The sequence below is a fragment of the Drosophila grimshawi genome, unplaced genomic scaffold, assembly GCF_018153295.1.
Source record: "Drosophila grimshawi isolate 15287-2541.00 unplaced genomic scaffold, ASM1815329v1 contig_1367, whole genome shotgun sequence".
NCBI lineage: Eukaryota > Metazoa > Arthropoda > Insecta > Diptera > Drosophilidae > Drosophila > Drosophila grimshawi.
The window spans coordinates 44,822-60,244 of NW_025062889.1; the positions used below are offsets into that span (position 1 = coordinate 44,822).

General features: G+C 46.2%; 5 protein-coding genes across 9 annotated transcripts; 2 read left to right on the forward strand and 3 right to left on the reverse strand.

The window, feature by feature from the left end:
* Nucleotides 1-313: 313 nt before the first annotated feature.
* Nucleotides 314-5,829, reverse strand: LOC6568841 (KAT8 regulatory NSL complex subunit 3). 5 transcript variants are annotated; one of them, XM_032741059.2, is made up of 8 exons: nt 5,560-5,725; nt 4,266-4,606; nt 3,630-4,156; nt 3,065-3,510; nt 2,741-3,002; nt 2,444-2,515; nt 1,366-2,091; nt 314-1,306 (listed from the first exon to the last, which is right to left on the reverse strand). In XM_032741059.2, the coding sequence occupies exons 1-8, from the start codon at nt 5,698-5,700 to the stop codon at nt 513-515; spliced, it is 3,309 nt and encodes a 1,102-aa protein (XP_032596950.1). In that variant the 5' UTR covers nt 5,701-5,725; the 3' UTR covers nt 314-512. The 5 variants fall into 5 exon arrangements, with proteins under 5 accessions (XP_032596950.1, XP_032596947.1, XP_032596951.1 ...); XM_032741056.2 differs by lacking the exon at nt 5,560-5,725 and adding an exon at nt 4,727-5,279; XM_032741060.1 differs by lacking the exon at nt 2,444-2,515 and having other exon boundaries at nt 5,560-5,829.
* A 73-nt stretch (nt 5,830-5,902) lies between these two features.
* Nucleotides 5,903-9,978, forward strand: LOC6568840 (ATP-dependent RNA helicase DHX8). The gene is made up of 2 exons (XM_001995332.2): nt 5,903-9,186; nt 9,334-9,978. The coding sequence occupies exons 1-2, from the start codon at nt 6,003-6,005 to the stop codon at nt 9,879-9,881; spliced, it is 3,732 nt and encodes a 1,243-aa protein (XP_001995368.1). The 5' UTR covers nt 5,903-6,002; the 3' UTR covers nt 9,882-9,978.
* LOC6568839 (cytochrome c oxidase assembly factor 5) lies at nt 9,893-10,307 on the reverse strand. The gene is made up of 2 exons (XM_001995331.3): nt 10,055-10,307; nt 9,893-9,995 (listed from the first exon to the last, which is right to left on the reverse strand). Exons 1-2 carry the CDS (start codon nt 10,253-10,255, stop codon nt 9,954-9,956), a joined length of 243 nt encoding a protein of 80 aa, XP_001995367.1. The 5' UTR covers nt 10,256-10,307; the 3' UTR covers nt 9,893-9,953.
* A 93-nt stretch (nt 10,308-10,400) lies between these two features.
* On the forward strand, nt 10,401-12,327 carry LOC6568838 (transmembrane protein 39A-B). Its single transcript, XM_001995330.2, has 4 exons — nt 10,401-10,794; nt 10,850-11,076; nt 11,139-11,703; nt 11,762-12,327. The coding sequence occupies exons 1-4, from the start codon at nt 10,540-10,542 to the stop codon at nt 12,005-12,007; spliced, it is 1,293 nt and encodes a 430-aa protein (XP_001995366.1). The 5' UTR covers nt 10,401-10,539; the 3' UTR covers nt 12,008-12,327.
* LOC6568774 (probable cysteine--tRNA ligase, mitochondrial) lies at nt 12,326-14,219 on the reverse strand. The gene is made up of 2 exons (XM_001995329.3): nt 14,118-14,219; nt 12,326-14,057 (listed from the first exon to the last, which is right to left on the reverse strand). Exons 1-2 carry the CDS (start codon nt 14,126-14,128, stop codon nt 12,398-12,400), a joined length of 1,671 nt encoding a protein of 556 aa, XP_001995365.2. The 5' UTR covers nt 14,129-14,219; the 3' UTR covers nt 12,326-12,397.
* Between the last annotated feature and the right edge of the window lie 1,204 nt (nt 14,220-15,423).

The following is a 15,423-nucleotide window of genomic DNA, read 5'->3' on the forward strand; positions in this document are numbered from 1 at the left end:
TCTCACGCCATCAGCCAACGCTTCCTGTGCTGACGTCGACGGCGACGCTGACGACGATAGAGCAAAGCAGCCAATGGCAGCTGAGAGCGGAGCCAAGTAACCGTAAACTTCAGCACAGCTCAGGAATTTGCTCCGATTGCTATATAATTGACTATGTATATAAACAGTTGGGCCCAAAATAATAGCACCAATACGATAAGTTTACCTACGAATAAAAAAAACAATTTTTGACTTGGTGGTGCTATTATTTTGTTCGCAACTGTATATCTGCACAATATGGCGCAGAATTTCATCAAACATGTAAAACGAAATGTATTTATAGATCAACATATATTTTATATATATTTACACAACTCAGATAATAATCTTAAGTATAACTTATGGCATAACTTGAGGATTTCAGTGACCAACTACTACATTTGAATGTCTGCAGAGATGACTTGAGTAAGTTTAACACAAGAGGAGGGAGGAGATGAAAGATGAGGATTGTGGAGTGGGGTTGAAGTAGACGACTACTCCGGCTCCTTGCTCTTGCTCAGTCCTGCCGGCGTCGTCGTCGTCGCCTTCATGATCTTCGAATCCTTGGAGACTGTCATCGTTGTTGTGTTGGCTGCTGCTGCTCCTGGCTTTGTAACGGCGCCAATATTTAAAACACGACGCACTGCTGCACCCCCTGGAGCCATGGCTGGTATGGTGGTGCTGCTGCTGGAGGAGACCAATGACGAACGATTCGCCACCATTGAGAAGGGTTTCAGGCCCATGCCTGAGTTGAAGAATAATTTGCTGGTGGTTGTTGCTGGGCCACTAGCAGCACCACCCGCCGCCGTATTATTGATGATTTGAAATTGTGAAATTGTCTTGTTGCCCACACGTAATCCTCCTCTGCCCGTGGTATTGAGTACGGGTGTCTTCAAGGTGCGCAAATTGAGCGAACGCAGATGGCTTGCCTCGAGCAGCACTTGGCTGCTGTTGCTCGTTGTTGCTGGCGTCGTTGTTGTCATTGTTGCAACTGTAGTTGGCTTTGAGGTGGCACTGCTGCTCACAATGCGTATGGGCACGCTACCTGACAGTCGTCCTGTCGTTGCAACTCCTCCTCCTCCTGCTCCTGTTGCTGTTGTCACGGTTTTCATGGCATTGCGATTTAAATACACAACTTTGTTGCCACTGTTGCTTAATAATTGCTGTATATTCTTATTGATCACAATTCCTTTGCTGTTAGTCACAATACTCGCGCCGCTGCTGCTTGTCTTGACGGGATCCTTGATGATCTTCTGAGTAATGATTAATGGCGCCGCGGAGCTGGTAACTGCAAGACAAATTATATATATTTATATGGCAATTAATATATTAATATTTATAACTTACCCGTTTTAAGTTGCTCCTGTTGCTGTTGTTGCTGCTGCTCGGAAATATTGCCCTCGTTGTCCGCAAATACAATGGGCATATCAATGATGTTCGAGTAATCCACACTGCTGCTAGTTGTGGGCACATTTTTGGTCACTTGCAGCATGGTCAAACCGTTGGCATTCTTGATCACGGTATACTTTTGTTGGGCAGCTGCCACAGGAGTTGAAACTGCACCGCCAGCAGTTTGGAACTGTGTCGTTTGCCCGGTTGGCGTTTTGAGTGTGAACACCTGATGGCCACTGTGGGTTGTGGATGTGGGCAGTGTCTTCACAATGCTACCAATGCTCGCAGTCGTCGTGCCACCTGAGGCAGCAGCTGTTGCCATAGTTGCACCGTTGCCCGCCTTGCTGATGGTGTAGTTGACGAGCTTGGTCTGTGAGTTGGGCAGACTCTTCAGCTGCACAAATTGACTGGGTGGTATCATCTTGATCTTGGTGCCCGACGCCAGTGAAACTGTTGTCGGCTGACTTGGCTTGACAACAGTCGTTGCGGGCACGGGCGGCGCTCCCTTGCCACCAGCAAGAGTAGCAGCAGCGGGTGGTGCAACAGTGTTCAACGTTTGGCTATCATCGTATTCCTCCAGTATGGATTCAATGGACATGTTCATCTCCTCATTGCTCAATCCAGTTGTTTTGGCTGCGAGCGCCACACCAGCTGGCAGCGGACGCGTTCGCGGGCGACCAACTGTGGAGATGCAAACTGTTAGTCGATGAAATCGGAGTGGAAACATGATCAGCATATTTATGGAGCACAGGAACCGTAAGAGGTACAATATACAATAATTAACGAGTTATAAAATACATTTTTTGGTTGCGAACAATCAATAGTAACATTTTTCAAATGTGCATTACAAATAAATAAGCGATGTCTATAACTTTAACTTATATGGGAAATACTAAACAATGTACTATTGCCAAATTAATCGCTGCATTTATAATTATTTGTTTTTCACAAGAGATTTTAACCATTACGGTCCCTGGCATATTCAATAAGCAACACCAAGCGATCTTGCACATTTTTCTGGCTTTGGATTTACCCTTTCGCTTGACCGCAAAAGGATCAATGAGACGAGGCCGCTTTGGTTTGGGATATTTGGGAATACGCTCTTCTGTTTTTGGTTTGATTTCGTTTAATTGATTGATTGTTTGATTGGTGCAAAATGGGATTGTGGATTTTTGATTTTGATTTGCAATACAACAGAAATGGGATGTGTAAAAATAATAATTGATGAGATTAGTATGAATTATTTTTTTAATGATGTTGGATATATAATATATGAAATATATAATTTCGGCTAGCAACATTTCAAAGTTAGTCAATTTCTTGAACTTACTGTGCGGCACAAATTTAGTTTTGGCTGGCAGAAGTCCTCCTCCAGCGATGCCGCCGCCCTCATCCTGTCCAGCAGCTTCAGCTTTGCGCTTGCGTCCTTGCCCCAATGGTGCCTTGTTCACATTGCCATCGGCGAGGACGTGCTGCTGTTGATGATGCTTGTTGCTCTGACGCTGATAGGAATTGCTGCCCAGCAGTGGTGTGGGCATGCGAGGACCTGGCGGATTGCTCAGTGTCTTGCTGAGAAACTCATAGATTTCATCCTGCAAAAATAGAACTTAAATATGACTAACAAATCATAGATGAGATTAAGATTGATACCCACCACCACCATGGAGTCGACCATGGCCTGGGTGACGCCTTCGATGCGTCGCTTGCTCTTTGGCACACGCAACGCATCGTCGGCACTGCCCACGACAAGCAGCGAGGATTCGGATTGCATTCGCTCGCGTAAACCCTCCATTTCCTCTTGGCTGCTGCGCGCGGAGTTTTGGCCAATGATAAATAAAATGGGTGTCTTAATATCCAGCAGACGATCGTCTGGTGTGCCACGCGGTCCACGCAACGTATTGAAGGCGAAACCCAGGCAAATGACACAAGCAATACTCTCCGACATGGCCACCTGCAATGCCATCGCAGCGCCGGCATTGAAACCAATCAATATGATACCACGATTGGGATTCTCGGTGCGCAACTCGTGGATGCGAACGCGTATCAGCGACACAATCGTCTCGGCCACTTGATCCAGATTTTGGCGCCCAATGCGATCATCTATAACCAGTGAGAATACTCAATTAAATAATACATGAATAAAGATATAGATATATAGACATAGATATACACAACTGGAAACCCAATTTTATCGTTTGTCCAGTTTGTCAGCTACTTACTTGTGTTGGGCAGCGTGATTTGGACGACTTGGGATATGGTGGCCAATGCCTGATACCAATTCTGCATGCGTTCCGGCACCGGTCCACTTGTCGGCATATTGGGCACGGCCACAATAATGGCATTGTGGGCCAAATGACGTGACTTGGCCAAAATATCAGGTTGCCAGCGCTTTTTCATGACGGGCGCCAGCAACTCCTGACTGTTATTCAGCGGTCGACCAAAGAGCATTTTGTCCACAAGTGTTGGGAGTTTGTTTTTCAGCGTCTGCATAATGTCCAAATAGGAGGCCATATACGAGGGCGGCAGGTGCTCCATGAGCAGGGCATGCAGCCACTGTGTGGTGCGTGGCTCCCACGCAATGCTTGCCAAGATGCGACGCATCCGGGAACTCGACTTGTCCACGGACACGCGACGATGCACTGCCTCGTGCTGACGCTTATCGTTCGCCAGCCGTGCCAATTGATCCTGATCCAAAATGGCAGCAATTTTATCGAACAGCGTCTCCTGCATGTATGTCCAACCAAAACTAAAAAAATAGGAGAGTAAAATTAGTTTATGTTGATTTATGGAAAATGCCCTTCAAAAGCCAAATCTTGATCATTTACAGGGCAATTATTTTTTCAGTGAACACAAACCGATTGATGCGCTCCTGCCAATCCTGCTCATCTGAATTATTGTTGCGCACATATTTCGCAATGCGTGCGCATTCATTCATCATCTCCTTGGCGGCAATCTCGTCGTAGGGCGGTATATGAGCCTGCGACTGCTGAGATTCGGATAAATCCTCGTGCGCCGGATACGTGTGACAGGTGGGACACTGGGGGGCATGACGCACTAGAATGGTGCGTGCTGGTGCCAGTCCATTGTTTATCGTGTTCGAGCAGTTTGTGTTGCTGTTGTTGTTGTCCGGACGTGCTGCATCGCGCATATAAGTGTGCTCCATTGATGCTTCGCTGGGCACCGAAATTGTACTGGACTGAAAAAAAAGAAAGAAATTGAAATACATAAAACGAGACAGGAGGGAGCAGGAGTGCGGATGGTGAGGATGTGGTGTGATTTTGGTGCGCAAGAAATTGCTAATTGGACTTTATATTACGCTCTCTGATGGAATAGTTGCAGTCGCTGCTGCTGCTGCTGACGTTACTGCTGGCGTCACTGCTGCAGTTAATTTGGGCGGGGAGCTCAAAATGGAAGCGGCGCTCCCAAGCTGACCAGCTTTAACCACATAATACGAGGTATTAGCGGGTATTTTAGCTGCAGATGCAGTTGTTGTTGCTGCCCTGGTTATGTTTGTGTTTGTGTGTGTGCGCAGTTTTGTGTATGTTGTTGGTGCAGCCCTGGCAATAAATTTGCTTGGACTATATGTAATAATCGAGGCACTTGGTGTCGTGGACGATTGCATCTTTGGTTTTTGCTCCAGCACAACAATTTCGTTTTTATTGCTTTTCGTTTGTTTCGCTGGCAGCATTGCTAATTTTTGTGTTTAATTTTATTTTTACTGTTGGGTTTTTTTATATAGTTTTTGGGTTACTCGCTGATTTGTCTTCTTCTTATTTGGGCTGCGTTGCAGCGCTCGCTTGGCGGTGTTTTCCAATATCCACACACTTGTCTCTTTATCAGACAACACGCCAAATTTGAATTTTATTTTATTTTTTTCTTTGCACAAATTTATTATGATTTTAATGTATTTCGTGTTGAGCTTAACAAAAATCACTGCCTGCGTCTTTGCAATTAAAACATGGCGTGTGCTCTAGCGATGCCAGACCGATCTACAACACTGTCTATGTAACTGAACGCAGGTCTGGCAACGCCAAGCATTGGAATCAGTTTCCCAAAATAAGCAATTTCCCACCAATTATTTGGAGAACATGCATAAGATTCGCAATCGAATGAAATTTCAAAAGATTCGCGAAAATGGCCTTTACTTACGCTGTCGCTTGGCGTAGGCGTTGCCGGCAGCAAATTAGTATTATTTGTCTGATGCTGTTCACTATCTTCTTTGACGACATTCTGTCCTATATGTCCACCGCTTTGCACGAAATTATTAAAGCACTCGAAAAACGAAGACATTTCCTTAGCGTGTGGCAAACAACGTGATACGTGAACTCAAATCGTACGTTTGAAACAGCTTATAAACAATATACAAAACATTAAAAAGCGAGCATAGCTTGCTCAAAATATGTCAAGAGTAATGAAAGTGTTGCCACCTTATGCACCAATTGCGCTTTGCAGCACTATCAAATAACAGCTGTTTTGATGCAAGCTACAATTTATCGCATTGGTTTTTGCACGCGTACCAACACTATTTGTTGGCATGCGAGTTTTATTTAATTTTTTGTGCACGAAACGTTTGTTAAATTTATCTTGACCAAATGGAAGAGCTGCAACAACTGGAGTACCTATCGCTGGTCTCCAAAATCTGCACCGAGCTAGACAATCATTTGGGCATCAATGACAAAGATCTTGCCGAATTCATCATCGACTTGGAGCACAAACATCGCAGCTACGAATCGTTTCGCACAGCCCTGCTGGAAAATGGTGCCGAATTTCCCGATTCATTGGTGCAAAACTTGCAGCGCATTATCAATTTAATGCGACCAAGCAATGCAAAAACAGATAATGATGAAGGGAGCCTGATAGGCGGCGGCGACAAGAAAACGCAGTTGATAAAAATGTTTCCGGGCCTGGCGTTGCCCAATGACAACAAATACAGCAGCAAAGCGAAGGGCGAACAGGAAGAAGAGGAGAAGACTGGACAGAAAATAAACGAAATGAGTGATGTAGATGCAGCCATGTTGGAACTGGAGGCGCTAGCTCCAGGTGAGCGCAGCGAGCGATTGTTGGAAAAGGAAAAAGATAAAGAAAAAGAGAGCAAGCGGCACCCGGCGAGTTCCAGTTCTAGTTCGAGAGAACGAAGCAAGCGCAAGGAGCGCAGTCGCAGTCGCGAGAGGCATAGGAATCGTGAGCGGGAGCGAGAGCACGATAGAGATAGAGACCGTCGTCGCCGGCGCAGCAGATCTAGAGAGGAGCGTGATCGTGATCATGATCGGGAACGTGAACGTCGCCGGCGTCGCTCCCACTCACGCGAACGTCATGATAGGCACGAGCAGCGCAGCAGCCGAAGACGAAGCTCTCGTTCCCGCTCCCGATCCCCCAGTCGACAGCAACTGGAGAAAATGCCGCCGCCTGCAGCTGTGCTCAGTGATGATCCCGAGGCGGGCAAGATCTACTCCGGCAAGGTGGCGAACATAGTGCCCTTTGGTTGCTTTGTGCAGCTGTTTGGTGTGCGCAAACGCTGGGAGGGATTGGTGCACATCTCACAGTTGCGTGCCGAGGGCAGAGTGACGGATGTCACCGAAGTTGTTGCCAGGAATCAGACAGTCAAGGTGAAGGTCATGTCGCTGGCTGGGCAAAAGGTTTCGCTCTCCATGAAGGAAGTGGATCAGGAGACGGGCCGTGATCTGAATCCCTTGTCACATGCACCCGAGGAGGATGAGTTGGCGTTGCGGGATCGCAATCCAGATGGACCATTTAGTAGCAGCACCTCGTCCATCCTCAATCTGCAAGGGAACAACATCGATGGGGATGAACACGAGTCGCGAAAGCGTGTCACTCGCATCTCCAGCCCCGAGCGCTGGGAGATCAAACAGATGATTAGCTCCGGCGTGCTGGACAGAAGTGAAATGCCCGATTTCGATGAGGAGACGGGTCTGCTGCCCAAGGATGAGGATGATGAGGCGGACATTGAGATTGAAATTGTGGAGGAGGAGCCACCATTTCTATCCGGTCATGGACGTGCCCTGCACGATCTCTCTCCGGTGCGAATTGTCAAGAATCCAGATGGTTCGCTGGCTCAGGCGGCCATGATGCAATCGGCGTTGTCCAAGGAGCGCCGTGAACAGAAGATGCTGCAACGGGAGCAGGAAATGGAAGCGTTACCCAGTAATCTCAACAAGAACTGGATCGATCCGTTGCCGGAGGAGGACAGTGCGCGTCATCTGGCGGCCAATATGCGAGGCATGGGCTCGGCACCGCAAGAAGTGCCAGAGTGGAAGAAACACGTCATTGGCGGCAAGAAATCCTCCTTTGGCAAGAAGACAGATCTCACTCTGGTGGAGCAGCGTCAATCCCTGCCCATCTACAAGCTGAGAGATGATCTAATCAAAGCCGTAACGGATAATCAAATCCTCATTGTCATCGGAGAAACGGGTTCCGGCAAAACCACACAGATTACCCAATATCTGGGTGAATGTGGTTTTACGGCGAGGGGTAAGATTGGATGCACCCAGCCACGTCGTGTGGCCGCCATGTCTGTGGCGAAACGCGTTGCCGAGGAATACGGCTGTCGCCTGGGTCAGGAAGTGGGCTATACGATACGTTTCGAGGATTGCACCAGTCCGGAGACGGTCATCAAATACATGACAGATGGCATGTTGTTGCGCGAGTGTCTAATGGAGGCAGAGCTGAAGTGTTACTCGGTCATCATGTTGGATGAGGCCCACGAGCGCACCATTCACACGGATGTCTTGTTTGGGCTGCTCAAAACAGCCGTACAAAATCGACCGGAATTGAAGCTGATTGTCACCTCGGCCACATTGGATGCGGTAAAGTTTTCGCAGTATTTCTTTGAGGCACCAATTTTCACGATACCCGGACGTACATTTCCGGTCGAGGTGTTGTACACCAAAGAGCCGGAAACGGATTATTTGGATGCCTCACTGATTACGGTGATGCAGATACATTTGCGAGAGCCACCCGGAGACATTTTATTGTTCCTTACGGGTCAGGAGGAAATCGATACCGCCTGCGAGATACTCTACGAGCGCATGAAGAGTCTCGGGCCGGATGTGCCAGAGTTGATTATATTGCCCGTTTACTCGGCGCTGCCATCGGAGATGCAGACACGCATCTTTGATCCGGCGCCAGCGGGTAGCCGTAAAGTGGTCATAGCTACAAATATTGCGGAGACTTCGCTGACCATCGATGGCATCTTCTATGTGGTGGATCCGGGTTTTGTCAAGCAGAAGGTATACAATTCCAAAACGGGCATGGATTCGCTGGTGGTCACACCCATCTCACAGGCGGCGGCCAAGCAGCGTGCCGGCCGTGCCGGACGCACTGGACCAGGCAAGACCTATCGCCTCTACACAGAGCGTGCCTATCGCGATGAAATGTTGCCCACACCGGTGCCTGAGATTCAACGCACCAATCTGGCGACAACAGTGCTCCAACTCAAGACGATGGGCATCAATGATTTGCTGCACTTTGATTTCATGGATGCGCCGCCCGTGGAATCGTTGGTCATGGCTCTGGAGCAGCTGCACTCGCTGTCCGCTCTAGATGATGAGGGTCTGTTGACGCGTCTTGGCCGACGCATGGCTGAGTTTCCCCTCGAACCGAATCTTTCCAAGATGTTGATCATGTCTGTGGCGTTGCAGTGCTCCGATGAGATCCTCACCATCGTCTCCATGCTCAGTGTGCAGAATGTGTTCTACAGACCCAAGGATAAACAGGCGCTGGCCGATCAAAAGAAGGCCAAGTTTAATCAGGCTGAAGGTGAGTCGAAAAGAAATCCCTTTCATAAGAAATTCCCCCTTAGGAATCCTAAGTGGAAATCCGGAATCCCCTCTTAGGAATCTGAAGTGGAAATCTGTAATCTTCCCTTAGGAATCCCAAATCTAAATCCTCTCGTATAATTACCAGGTGACCATTTGACGCTGCTGGCCGTCTACAACAGTTGGAAGAACAACAAGTTTTCCAATGCCTGGTGCTATGAGAACTTTGTCCAAATCCGCACACTAAAACGTTCGCAGGATGTGCGTAAACAGCTGCTCGGTATTATGGATCGCCACAAGTTGGATGTGGTCTCTGCTGGCAAGAATTCGGTGCGCATCCAAAAGGCCATCTGTTCGGGATTCTTTCGCAATGCGGCCAAAAAGGATCCACAGGAGGGATATCGCACTCTGGTCGATTCACAGGTGGTTTACATTCATCCGTCGAGTGCGTTGTTTAATCGGCAGCCCGAATGGGTCATCTATCATGAGTTGGTGCAGACGACTAAGGAATATATGCGTGAGGTGACCACCATCGATCCCAAGTGGCTGGTGGAGTTTGCACCATCATTTTTCCGCTTCTCCGATCCCACAAAGCTGAGCAAATTCAAGAAGAATCAGCGTTTGGAGCCGCTCTATAATAAATACGAGGAGCCCAATGCTTGGCGCATTTCCCGTGTGCGACGAAGACGCAATTAAATGAATGCGCATTTACATTTACATTTCGTGTTGTATTCAAATCTTAGCGTTTAAGTAACAATTAAAATCAGCTCAATATCCTTTGTGTCCCCGAAAACGTTGTCGATTATCCAACTGGAAAATATATTCATGAGCAGGCTTGTTTTTGTGTAACAGCCCAGTCTGGCACTTACCAGCGAACGCTTGCACTCGTAGAACGTATTTCGCAACACTTGACACTCAGGCGGCACACTGTTGTCCTGCAGGCACTGGCGCGGAGTTTTCTTGTCCAGGCGACAGCATTCGCTCTCCAGCAGACACATTTTTAGATCGGCACGCACACCGGCACAGGACGTGACGTCCGCCAGTTTCTCATTTCCCTCGTAGCGCATCATTTTGTTTCCCTTTTAGTTACTTACAACTTTTTTTCCGATCCAAACAAATTTGTTATAAAATCTAAATCAGCTGTATGTGAAGTGTTGCCAGACATCGCTGACGACAGGTACTAAGTGCACTTTTTTGGTATCGGTACTTCAGAGTATTGTTTTTCAGCTGTTTCTGTAGTGTTGCCAGACATCGTTGCCGACAGATATTCAATGCATATCTTTTCGGCCAAGCAATTCCGGCCTTGTTTTGTTTAAATGTAATTTTTAATACTTGGTACACAATCCACAACAAAATGGGCTATGATGAGCGCAGTGATGGCAGCAGTTCGAGCGATGCACAGGACTGTTTTCAGCGCAGCATGTCTGCCAAAATGGGCGCACCACCAACAATGCCCAAACATATTCCCTTTCCAGAGCATGCTACCACATCCGAATGGCTGAGTGAATTGATAATGTGCGCCTTTACAATGGGTGCGGCAATTGTGCAATTCATCAATATATATCGCACCAACTGGTGGCTGCCGCAATTCCAGACAAGGCACATGGTGGTAAGCTTGGCAAATTTATATTAATTTATTAATTAACGTTTGTTTTTGGTTACAGAACATTGAATTGATTGATCCGTATTTACGTTATTTGATAATTATATTGAATACGCGTCGCTTTATCTACTGCATGCTGCTGGCCAAGTGGCGCAACACAAATCGCCGTCTAATGCGATTGGGCATCAAGTATGGCTTTGGCGGCATTGTCCAACTGGCCCTGTGCTATTGCGCCTTTCGATTATATCAACAGCACACCTACATGCTACTCTTCTATCTGAGCTACCCGTAAATAATACTCAGTATTATATATATTTTTACAATATTTAATTTCCCTTTTCCCTTTTTAGAGTTGTGGTTTATCTGATCATCTTTGGCTTTCAGTTGGAGCCATTTTTGCGCACCAGATTCGAAGTGCCCGGCGTCTATATCAATGATATGCCCGTGCACAGCTGCACCACAAATGCCGCCCAGATACGCGATGAGATTGAAACGCTTCGCCATGATTTTAACAAGCGATTCAAACAGTTAATATTCACCTGCATGCTGAATGCGTATCTGGTGTTGATTCCTTGCCTTCTGGCGCTGAGCATTCAATATAATGTGATGCGTGCCGCACAGCATTGCATCATTGTGTGCCTCGGGGCATTTAGTTTGTCGGCCGTCTTTCTCTATCCGGCCAAATACAGTGATACACTGCATCGGGCCACCCTGCATCTCGGCAGCTGGCAGCGCATGGATCGTGATCCGCAGGCGGCGCCCTCACAGCTGATAGTTGCGGCCAACGCACAAACCTGGTCGAAATACACTGTCTATGGCCATGCGACGGTGGTGAAGCACAATGGAGCACTCTATCGCAGCCATGGACTGGTCACTGTCGCAACTCCTGGCAATGCCAGTCATCTGCGTTTCTATGTAAGCTCGCAAAGATGATTCGGAGTCGGATCTATTCATCATTCATTTGTTTTTACAGAAACTGTTCCACAATCCGACGGTCATCTATTCCACATTAGCCACTTTGCAGGCAGTCGTGTTGCTTGTGGAGATTGCCTCGCTGAGCGCCGCCAGCATTGAGTGGCATTTTGTCCTCTCCGTCAGCTTTGTGGCCTTCACCAGCATGGTCGCTTTCTTCAAACTGGTGCGAGATTATCTAATTACCAAGCATCTGTACAAGGCGGAAACGCAGCCATTTACCATTAAGTCAACCACAGCTATTTAACCATTAATATCTATGAGTAATACATCGATTAGATATGGGATTTATTTACGCCCATAAGCTCTATTGATTTATTTATGTAGCAACAATAATTGTACGATTAATGCTTAAATATTAAGCGCTGTCTGAGGTGCTTTTATTTTAATATAGTATCAAAATAGACACAAGATCTATTAAATTATTTATGTAATGCCAAACAATATCTGTAAAATTAGATTATAAAACAACAATAATTGAATGATTAAATTCAAATTTGACCACACGTAAGGCACCCTCATTTAAATATATAAAATATCAATGAGAAATAAATCGTATCGAAGATTTAATGTATCCCACAACAGATCTCTTCATTTATTTATGTAACAACAATAATTTGATGATTAAAAATGAAATCTAAGCGCTGCTTGAAGCGCTCTTCTGCTCGACCAGAGTCCAGGAGCTGCCGTGCTTGTGATCGCGAACCTGGAACCCATGTCGCTGTAGCAGATCCCTCAATTGATCACAGACAGCCAACATTTGCCGATTCTGAATGACAGATTCACCGATTGCCTTCTCGCGCAGCTGACGACGCACGGCGAGCAGATCACCAATCAAAGCATTGATATCCGTTGTGGGATTCAGTTGCTCCTGCTGCTGTTGGTCGAATGGAGTGATGCCAAAGTTTTGCATGGCATTACCAATGAAATTACCCGCTGCCAGCAGCAGATCCAGGCAATAAGCCGGCTCCTGTTCCGCATCCGACTGCTGTTCATTGATGCAACGACTGATGCTGCTCATCTGATCCATGAGCACGGCTAAAGCGCGTGCCGTGTCAAAATCATCCCTCAAACTATTGTCAAACTCGAGCATTGTATGCTTCAGCTGCGCTTGCAGAGCACCCTCATCCAGCAGCTTGAGCGGCTTCTGGAATTGCATATAGGCGCTGAGATCGGCATGGAAGTTCTTGAATTTACGCAACGTTTGACGTGCCGTAATCATCAAGGAATCTCCATAAGGCATCGCATTGCGATAATTGGACAGCAGACAAGCCATGCGAAACTCATCCGCTGTATATTTCGTCAGCATCTCCTCGACAGAGATGGTATTGCCACGTGATTTGGACATCTTGTGCTCATCACCAACCAAATGCAGCTGGCCCGTGTGCAACCAATAATTAACCCATTGATCCGTTTCATAATGGGCACAACATTGCGCCTCCTCATTCTCATGGTGAGGAAAACGCAGATCGAGGCCACCCGCATGGATGTCCAGCTGCCGGCCAAAGAACTTGCCCGCAATGGCGCTGCACTCGATGTGCCAACCGGGACGTCCAACACCGCCCCAAGATGCCTCCCAGCTGGGCTCGTCTTGCTGCGCTGCCTCTCCCTCCTTTTTGGCCTTCCAGAGCGCAAAATCAGCTGCAGTACGTTTCCCGCTGGATTGCGGATTGGATTCTTGGAGTTGGAGCAGCTTCTCCAATTTGCCATAACTCGCACAGCTGGCGACATCAAAGTAAACCGAGTTGTCCTGACTGACATAGGCCTGCTGTGTGGCCAGCAGTTGCTCGATGAAAAGCTGGATGGTGGCTATATTGGCAGACACATGAGCACGCAAATTGGGTGGCTTCACATTCAGGCGGTGCATGTCCAGTTTGAACTCCGCCGCAAAGGCCTGAGCCAGTTCCAACCAATTGCGACCCGTTTCACGGCTTCGCTTGATGATCTTGTCATCGACATCGGTTATATTCATAGCCGTGACTAGATTATATTTAAAGTAATCACGCAATATGCGTTGGATGATATCCACTTTGACGTAAGTGCTCGCATGACCCACGTGCGTCTTGTCATAGACCGTTGGGCCGCAGGTGTACCAGGTGACCACGTGTGGATTGCGCAGCACCAGCGGCACCTTGCCACGCACAGTGTGATTGTAGATTTGGATGCCGGTGTCTTCCCCGCATGGCTTTTGCCATCGATAGCCATCGATTTGGGTTTCTGCATTGGAATTTTTACTCATTTTGCGTCGCAGCCATTGGGAAGTTCGAATTTGTCTGCTGCATTCGTCGAGGCGACAACTGATAGGCGGGATAATTGCATGAGTTATTGATGATTTCCATGGATATAAAACTACTTACATTTTCAACATATTTTCTTCAAGTTGTGTACAAAAATTTAAATATTACTATTATTTACATCCATACAAAATGTTGTGTTTGTATCAACAAACAGCTGACTGACGATTGACGATAGCAATGTTATCGATACAACAAAAATGTTGCCATTTCTGGTTTATGAAATTGGTATTAGTTATATTGTTTTTGTATTTTGTCGTGCCCGCTTCATAGCGAAGACATGAGCCAGTGCTAAAAGCTTATTGTTGAGCGCTTCAGTGAGCGGCTTAAACCCTAATAAAGGTTTATGTCCCTGCTGCATGTCATTTAAAATGTCCTTACTAAATTTTAAAATTCACCTCTTTAAAATTTAACTGACAACTTTGAGATAGAAATTCAAATAGTCCAAAACTTTTTCAAAACAACCGATTTAGAAAACTAAACCATTTTTGATGAAGGTTTGAGTTCTATTTGAATACTACATATAAATTTGGAAACGCAACTTTTCACCAAAACTACTGTTTATATTACACACAAGAAATTTGCATTTTGGAGAAGTTAGGAATTCCTTTCCAGGAGCCCCGAAATAGATGTGTGTTAATTATGTTGCGCTAGTTAAACTTTCAGCTATATAAATTATCGTTAAATTATGCCAGTTGTGAGTTTTTTTATGATGTGCCAAATCAATATAAGAAACCATTGCTTAAGTGGCGAAAATCTTACGCACATTTGGCAAGGCTCCCAATGCGTAAGCAAAAAATAAAGAAAACAAAGGAAATATTGGGGTCAAGGATATTAGGCGTAAGCAGTTTGGGAAATTCAATGGCCCACGAAAAAATAGGCGAGTATTTTTGGTAACTAGTAAATTAAATGTGAGTTAAGCATTTGCTTTGAGCGAAAAGAGGTTAACTTAAATTGCAAACAAATTAAAAGAGAGTTATTCCAAAAACGAAACGGGAATTCCCTTTGAGTGGGTCTCCAAGAAAAGCAGAAAGTAGCACATTTTCCACACAATTGTCGGTAATTCGAAATTTCACAGTGTTTTTTCCACATGGGCTTGGTCATCATCAACAATTGATATTAATTTATTGCCGGGCATCGCGTGAAAACATTTATTCACTCGGCAAATTAGGCTCTGTGGAACAGCTTGTTGCCTCACCCAGCCGTAGTTGCAGTGAAGGTGCAGTTGCAAAATAATAGAGATTAAATTGAAAGCTTGCCCAAAAATCAAATTTCTTGCCATACCTTGCCAATTAAGGTCAGAGCCCAATGAAAGGAAACCTAGCCCAAAGAAAAAGAAAAATAAATGATATTTGAGCATATTTTGCAT

Bases quoted from the DNA above. Each gene is read 5' to 3' on its own strand.
- LOC6568841 (XM_032741056.2), bottom strand. From the start codon at position 5,098: ATGCTGCCAGCGAAACAAACGAAAAGCAATAAAAACGAAATTGTTGTG. The intron at 4,157-4,265 runs GTTTGTGTTCAC...CTATTTTTTTAG, and splicing joins TGGCAGGAGCGCATCAATCG to TTTTGGTTGGACATACATGC. The intron at 1,307-1,365 runs GTAAGTTATAAA...TTTGTCTTGCAG, and splicing joins ACAGGAGCAACTTAAAACGG to TTACCAGCTCCGCGGCGCCA.
- LOC6568840 (XM_001995332.2), top strand. From the start codon at position 6,003: ATGGAAGAGCTGCAACAACTGGAGTACCTATCGCTGGTCTCCAAAATC. The intron at 9,187-9,333 runs GTGAGTCGAAAA...TATAATTACCAG, and splicing joins CAAGTTTAATCAGGCTGAAG to GTGACCATTTGACGCTGCTG.
- LOC6568839 (XM_001995331.3), bottom strand. From the start codon at position 10,255: ATGATGCGCTACGAGGGAAATGAGAAACTGGCGGACGTCACGTCCTGT. The intron at 9,996-10,054 runs GTAAGTGCCAGA...TATATTTTCCAG, and splicing joins ACGAGTGCAAGCGTTCGCTG to TTGGATAATCGACAACGTTT.
- LOC6568838 (XM_001995330.2), top strand. From the start codon at position 10,540: ATGGGCTATGATGAGCGCAGTGATGGCAGCAGTTCGAGCGATGCACAG. The intron at 11,077-11,138 runs GTAAATAATACT...TTCCCTTTTTAG, and splicing joins CTCTTCTATCTGAGCTACCC to AGTTGTGGTTTATCTGATCA. The intron at 11,704-11,761 runs GTAAGCTCGCAA...TTGTTTTTACAG, and splicing joins CCAGTCATCTGCGTTTCTAT to AAACTGTTCCACAATCCGAC.